Genomic DNA, 7,655 nt, shown 5'->3' on the forward strand with positions numbered 1-7,655 from the left:
GAAATACACTCAGAGAGAAGGTGCTTTTCCTGGCGGGGATGCTGAATTCAACACAACACCTGTACACATCTGTACACGTGAATCACACCTTCCAGACTAACCAATGTATCAAAGCTTCACACAGATGCCATATATTGCTTGATGTTTGACTTGCACTTCTTCTACAATGAGTGCAAGCAGTTATCTGTCAAAGACGTTTTGGTCCAGGTTTTCGGATGATGAAGAGGGCACTGACATTAAACCAGAGATAGAGGAGAATGACCAGTCAACAGATGAAAAGGAATGGCACCTCAAATACAGACACCTGAAGAGACCAGGACTGGACACTTGCTCTGGTCCTCATCCCTCCAGGACAAAGAAAGAAGAGCAAGATTCAAAAACATCATAGAGATTTCGCCAGATCTCGTGTGGATGACATTGTGTCCAGATTCTGTAGATGACAAACCTGGAAGGGAAGCATGTGTTTGTGGACACCTGTTGATTTTAGCAGGAGTTTTTGACTTCATGTTGAGTTTGGTCTTTGGTTTTCAATTTATTTTTACATTACATCTTAATTTCAATGTCAGTGTCAATGCTCCATATATTTTCAGTGCCTTTTTACAGCAGTTTTTTTATATCTAATTATATAAATTCACATTAAACACTACTTTGAGACACTGTTCACAGTTGCAAAAGGTTGAATACAAATTTGGTGTTTTTTGTGTTTTTTTTGTACTTATTTGAGGGCAGTTAAAACAGACCGGTCAGTTTTGACTGGAGAGATTAAAGTAAGAGGTGGGAGGTGAAAACAATCGGAGGGTTAAATCTGTGAGCTTACCCAGCACAGGGGTTGCATATACTTTAGCAAAAATACACTTTTAAGTTAGTAAAAATGATAAAATATTTCTTTTTAAACTATAGATATTTTTGTTGTTTTATTACAATATGAGATTTGACTTTCTATTCCATAATATTTTCATTACTACATAACATACATTTACTTAGAAGAAAGCCTCAACAGCTAAAAACAATATAATTTTATAATATCTGTTTTAGTGTTCCATGTGTCCACTTTTGCCTTTTTTACATGTTTTCATTAGTTTTAAGACACATTCTTTCATTGTTTCTGTAGAAATCTGAAGAAGATTTTCCCATATCCGCAAAGATCAGTCTTAGTAGTTAGAGCATTTTCTGCTTCTTACTGTTTAGGTATACATTTAAAGGTGCTGAAATCTGGACGATGTGTGTTTGTTCCACTGTTTTATTTAATCAATGTTTTTCCCTCTGTCTAATAGATTCTCTTAGTAAGGACTTCTTGATTAGTGTAAGACAAAAAAGCAGTGTTTCTGACTGGGGTAATTAGCTTCATGTTCTTTAAGAACTTCAATGCTGAGTTGACTTCTCTGAGTGACAAAGCAAATGTATAAGCCCCAAATTAATAACCAATTAATTCTCTACTGATAAGGTTATTTATATGTTAACAGATAAGTTTGTCAGGTGTACTAATTTTATTATTAAGGCCAAAATTGTGATTAACTTTAATTACAATTATAATGGTTGAAATGAAAAATGCCTGGTTAAATATTTCTTCTCTTTGTTGAATGGTTAATGGTTTTATAGAATCATTTTAAATAGTTTCACATTACTAAGACAAAGAACTTATTTTCAGAACTAAAAAGATTAGTGTAATACCATATTTGTACTTATTTTTTACAAAAGGTATGTGTTCAGAAAACAACAAACAGTAGAGCTTAATATATCATAATTGTTACTGTTAAAATTAAGTTAAAATCAGGAATAAATATGGACTCATTTTGGATTTGGTACATGTTCTTTACTGGAGGCATCTGGGGCAACAATCCTTTAATCTACAAACATGTTTAAACATACCTGTCACAAGCTGTGACTGAAGTCATAAATAAGACATTTAAAGAAACAGATGACAGTGTTACCGTTGTTTCAACTTGAGCTTTGTGTTGCAGTGAGGTGCACTTATTACATTACCATTTACTGACAGAACTGCAAACTACTGCTCGAAAATGTGATATTTTTGTTAAGTTTTTACTTATACACAGGTGTTCAGAACGATAATCATCATGTAACAAAAGCTAAATGCATAATTTATCTGATTTAAACTTTACATTTTCCCTGCTTCAGCCTATTAAATAGTGTGTCTGAACTACATTTTTCCTAAAACAGTGGTACACATTCTTAAATTTGTTCGCTTTTTCTTTGAAATAAAACTCAGAGCTATAATATGCTAAATGTCAGCTTTCATTTGAGGGCAGTTTTAATAAGATATGGGCTTAAAGCTTGTGATTAATATGCAGAGTTTCTTTGCAAAACCCTTGAGGCCATATTCATTTGCAAGAGTATACTATTTATTACAATTAAACTGCAGTGAGTATATATATTTTTTGAATAATGGCAATGTACTAATCATAATCAATAACCAAGCCCACATTTAAAGTGCAATATCACCATATTACACAAAATATGTCCTATTAAAATAAACATATTGTAACTAAATCTTTTTTACAACAGGTTTGGTATACACCCAAATCTCACCGCGAGGCTTCTTGCCTCTAACGCCACCATGTGGCACAGAAGGTACACTGCACAAATTCACTCAACAAGAGGTGAACGACAGCAAAACGGTACATTGTATATTGACTAAGAATTTAACGTATCAATATATGTTAATTTTTTTAAATATAAATTACATTAAACGTTTTTTATATACAATTATATATGTGCAGTACTGTGCAAAACGTTTAGGCACTTGTTAAAATAAGTATTAGACAGCTCTTATCTGGGCTAATTTATAATAGTTAAATCAATTAAAAATAAATAACATTTATACAAAAACTAGTAGTGACTATATTTATTAAAACAAAGCCAAAGCTCTTCCCATCTATAATTAAAATCTAGAATCGTTTAGAGCTTACCAAACGCATGGTTTGGTAAATCAGTGATTATTGATGTTAAATCAAGTAGAAAGGTGAGGGAAATAAACGCATCGACACGCTGACAGGGGCGTACGTACAGAAATCTAAAAAACAAGCTTAATTCTTCAAACTGTAGCACAAGATCTTAACTAATTTGTTTAAAATGTGAAAGTATTCGTACAGTTTTACTGTATTCATTCCATTTCGTTTTTCTTCCCATCAGCAAAACGTCTCTTATTGCTTATTGCTGAGATGAATGCTTTTGAATAATGTGTTCAAACATACCGAACATAAGAACATATTGTACGAAGAGACACATTATCTCTTAACATGTTTTGATGATAATGATGACGTTCCAAGATAAGAGATGCATCCGTTGCTGCTGATGATGGCTCATTTTCTGGGGTTTGAAGCAGGGGCGCAGATGGAAATTTTTAACTGGGGGGGACCAAGCTGTAAAATCATATATATATATATATATATATATATATATATATATATATATATATATATATATATATATATATATATATATATATATAGTGGCGTGGCAGAAGAAGTACGACTCGTGAGATTCATTGCAATTACTCAACAGCTCTTTATTAACAGGCTTGCCACTCACTTATAGCCTTTAACAAGGATAGGAGAGCGAAACCCAACTGCTCCCACAGCACGAACAGCCCTGAGGCCACCAACCCAGCTATCCAGCACAGAGATGGTAGGTCCCCTTATACCACCCAAAACATACCCCTATGCCCCGCTGGCCCCGGATTACCATGACCCGCCCCCACAGGCACACTAAAAGCTGGCACACACACACACACACACACACACAGACGCCACAATATATATATATATATATATATATATATATATATATATATATATATATATATATATATATATATATATATATATGCTGCAATAAACTTTAGAATATTCACTTTTCTGATCAACACTAGCCATACTGAAACTGTTATTGCTCTGGTATGTCAATATGTCCCCAGTGCCATCTGCGCGCATTCTTACACCATGATGCCAAATCACTGACAGCCTTCTATTCCATATCACACACCAAAACTTTATGCCCTCTGCAAATTTTTATTTTAACATTTGCTGATGTCAACAAGATGAAAAATCTCAATCTCAGCACAGAAACTTGAAAAAAACTGAAAGAAACTGTATTATAACAAAAAATCAAAGAACCTATGTGCAAAAATAATAATAACAAAATAACAAAAAATAACAAAATAAAATTTAAATGATTCACAAACATGCCTTCATGTAAATGATTATAAGATTATAAGAACCAGAACAAATGCTTACTAAAATAACATCATAATAACATCATACATAAAATCAATGGAGAGAGCCGCTGCATGCCTCGGTGCATGCCGGGTTGCGTTGCGTTTAACGCAGCTCCGCCCTCCGGCTCAACTTTATTCAAATAAATCCGGCCGCCGCATTGTGTCCAGTCCAGCCAATCAGGGAAAAGCAGGCTGCGTCTTCACACACACACACACAGAACAGGCGCCTCTCAACCACAGAAGAGAAGCTGAAAGCGGCAGAATATGGATGTATAGAGCTATAGGTTACAGTGAGGTTGGTAAAAAAAATAAAAACATTAAACGTATGACTGTCTACTTCTGTTGCTTCATTTTAATTCAAAAACGAGCAAGGAGATCCAGCGCAGCGGATTGCGTTGAAAAAAGTGCCAGTGGACACGTACCGTAAGGAGCTGGTAACTGCCTGTGTCTGTAGTCTACAGGCAGTTACCAGCTCCTTAGAACCCCGGACTTGAGAAGGTGCGTTAAATTTACATTGGAACTGGAACACGGAGCTCCGAACAATGTAACCTCTGAACTGAACGCTTCCTAGTTTAAAAACGAGGGCATTGTGGAACACAGAATTCCACAAACGTACAGTTAATTAAATTAAAACCCCAACGTTTGTAGATGCTAGATTTCCGTCCCCAGTGCCATCTGCGCCCATGGTTTGGAGTCACTGTAGTTTTTTTCGGATAATTTCTAAAGATGGACAGAAAGAGAAAAAATGCAATATTTACATACGTTTTTTAAGTCTATATACATTATCATTACAAACTAAAAACAGAAGTACGATATGCAGGGGCGTAGCAGCAAATTCTGGGCCCTGTACACCCTCTATGTTAATGGGCCCCTATCCATGCCAGTAAACAAAGGAAAGTGAGCGAAAAAAAAAATCAGGATTTTCATGGGCCCCTCTCCCTACTCGGGCCCTGGGTAGTCAGGTCCACTTTTCCCCCCACTACCACGCCCATGACGATATGATTAATTTATTGTACTCAAAGGTAGACTTTTCGTAATTGTACCCTCAAAGGTATAATATTGGTCTTTACAGGGTCAGATATGTTCCTTCTAAAGTACAAAGTCTTTATATTAACAGCAAGAAGTACAGATTTGTACCATTTAATCAGCCAAAAAAGGTACATTATCAAAATTCTGTATCACTGTACTAATACACAACATATATTTTAATTATATATTTTTTTTATTTCGAAGCCAGACAATTTTGGATCATCATGTTCTTGACACATAATGTTTATAATCTTTATAATCCTTACTGGTACAAAAAAAACAAAATGTGTACAAAAAAGGGTACTTTCACTGTAAGGTATTCTAGTGTACCTCAGTATAGAATACAGACCTATTTAAAAGCTTTGTACTCTTTTTAGTAAATCTCTACTTAGTTTTCTTCATGTGTACCATTATTTATAAGAAAAGAGGAGTAAGAAAAAGTGAAGTGGGGTAACAACGCATAATGCTCTTTTTTTACAGCTATTCTCTTTGAAGTACTGTGCAAAACCTTGAGGCACTTGTGAACATCAGTAATAGACAGCTCTTATCTGGGCTGTATTTATTTGTTAGGTGAAACTATAATAGTTTAATACATTGATATAAACAACATTCATACAAAACGTAGTGACTATATTCATTAAAACATATCCAAAGCTTTTCCCATCTAGAACTGTTTTATTTGTACTAAAAAGAAGAGAAAGAGTGGAGAGAAAAAGTCAAGGAGGGTGGGTAACAAAGCATTATGCTCTTTTTTTTACAGCTTTGCTCTTTGACAGACTCTATACAGTGGGAGTTTATGATCACATTTGATTCACTGCTGTGCATACAGTGTTGTGTAACTGGTGCTGAAGTGTATTTTTCTACCTTGTCCACTCAGGTAGGACTTTGCTCCAGCCCGCGCGCCACACGGCCGCGCGCAGCGCCGGGCTGCCCCGCAGGTAGACCGCGGGGGTGCTGACCGCGTTCAGCCTCGCCATGATGGCGAAAGCGTTGGTGGCCTCGTTCCTGAAGACCAGACCGGACCTGCTCACCTGCCTCAGGATGATGTTGACGAAGGACGGCATCCAGAGAGTCAGGAAGAGGATGACCACCACTATGATGATGCGCAAAGACTCCTTCTTACCGTCCCTTTCCGCTCCCGGAGGATCGCGCTTCAGCTGAGACTCAGCCACCAGGTACAGCTTGACCGTCATCACCACCTTGGTCACCACTATGATCTGCAGGCAGGCTATGCTGAAGGCGTAGATCTGGGCGGCTTGAGCCAGAGGCACGAGATTGGACGCCAGCGGCTGCACATAAACATGGAACCAGGAATACACGCAGACCCCGATCACCACAGATCTGGAGATGTAGCGGTTGTAGAAGAAGGGGTGACACACCGCGCAGTAACGATCAAACTGAGCGAACATGAAGGTGATGATGTTTACCCCCAGCAATGAGGGCAAAATTTGGAAGGTCCCGTTTCTGGACGGGTATCCCTCCTGCACATCAAACAGACCCAGATAGAAGACGGATAGACCCGTCAGCGTGTCGCAGATGCTCGTGTTGATCATGAACACGAACCTGTTCTGCGCGTGCAGGTTTCTGTCTTTCAGAATGCCCACGAGCACCGAGCCGGCCAGCACGGAGGCGCACGTGGCGAAGGTGATGTGAAAAGCGTATATGAGATAATGTTCAGGGAGGGTGAAGTCGACAGAAAGGGGGATGAATCTCGCGCTGGAGTTGGATGAGCTCATGCTTAGGAGAAGAGCAGAGCGCGTGTCTGCGTTTTTAAAGAAGGACCAGAAGGTCCAAAGAGGAGCAAAGAGGAGCAAGTTAGGCTCGAGAGGGTGCCCATAGAACTCTCCGTGGACCTTCTTGTTTTCACCAAGTCAGAGGGACTCGTTAATGTGAAAAAAAATGCAAGATGATGCAAATACGCTCATCAGTTCCTCAAAGCATATTAACAAATCACACTGGCATTAGCACTTCTAAATAAACACTCACCACTAAAATGAATGTAAAATTAGAATAAATAGAAGTCCGAAAATATATGTACAAAATTATTTTTAAAAAAGTTGCCCCCCTGCTTAAATTTGCTATGTTGCTAAAAACAGATAATTCGTCTATTTCACTTTGTGGTGTGAAAAAGTGTTCCCCCTTCATGATTTCAGATGTTTTAATGTTTCATATCCTCACATAAAAGTAAATAATAGTCAAAGACAACACAAGCAAACGCAAAATGCATTTTAAATGAAGATTTTAATTAAACCTACATACAAACTGTGTTTTTTCTCTAGCCACAACCACAACCCCATACTTAGCTGCAAATTCCCATAGGCCTACAGCTGGTAATTGGGGCCCTTTGGACAGTAATTCACAGATAGTGAGTTCATAAATGGTGATTCTTGTG

General features: G+C 37.5%; 1 protein-coding gene across 1 annotated transcript; it reads right to left on the bottom strand.

Annotated features, from left to right (window-relative positions):
• Positions 1–5,233: 5,233 nt before the first annotated feature.
• LOC125804592 (trace amine-associated receptor 7e-like) lies at positions 5,234–7,213 on the bottom strand. The gene has a single exon (XM_049483623.1). The coding sequence runs from the start codon at positions 6,997–6,999 to the stop codon at positions 6,124–6,126; it is 876 nt and encodes a 291-aa protein (XP_049339580.1). The 5' UTR covers positions 7,000–7,213; the 3' UTR covers positions 5,234–6,123.
• Between the last annotated feature and the right edge of the window lie 442 nt (positions 7,214–7,655).

This window comes from Astyanax mexicanus, chromosome 1 (genome assembly GCF_023375975.1).
Source record: "Astyanax mexicanus isolate ESR-SI-001 chromosome 1, AstMex3_surface, whole genome shotgun sequence".
Classification (NCBI taxonomy): Eukaryota; Metazoa; Chordata; class Actinopteri; order Characiformes; family Acestrorhamphidae; genus Astyanax; species Astyanax mexicanus.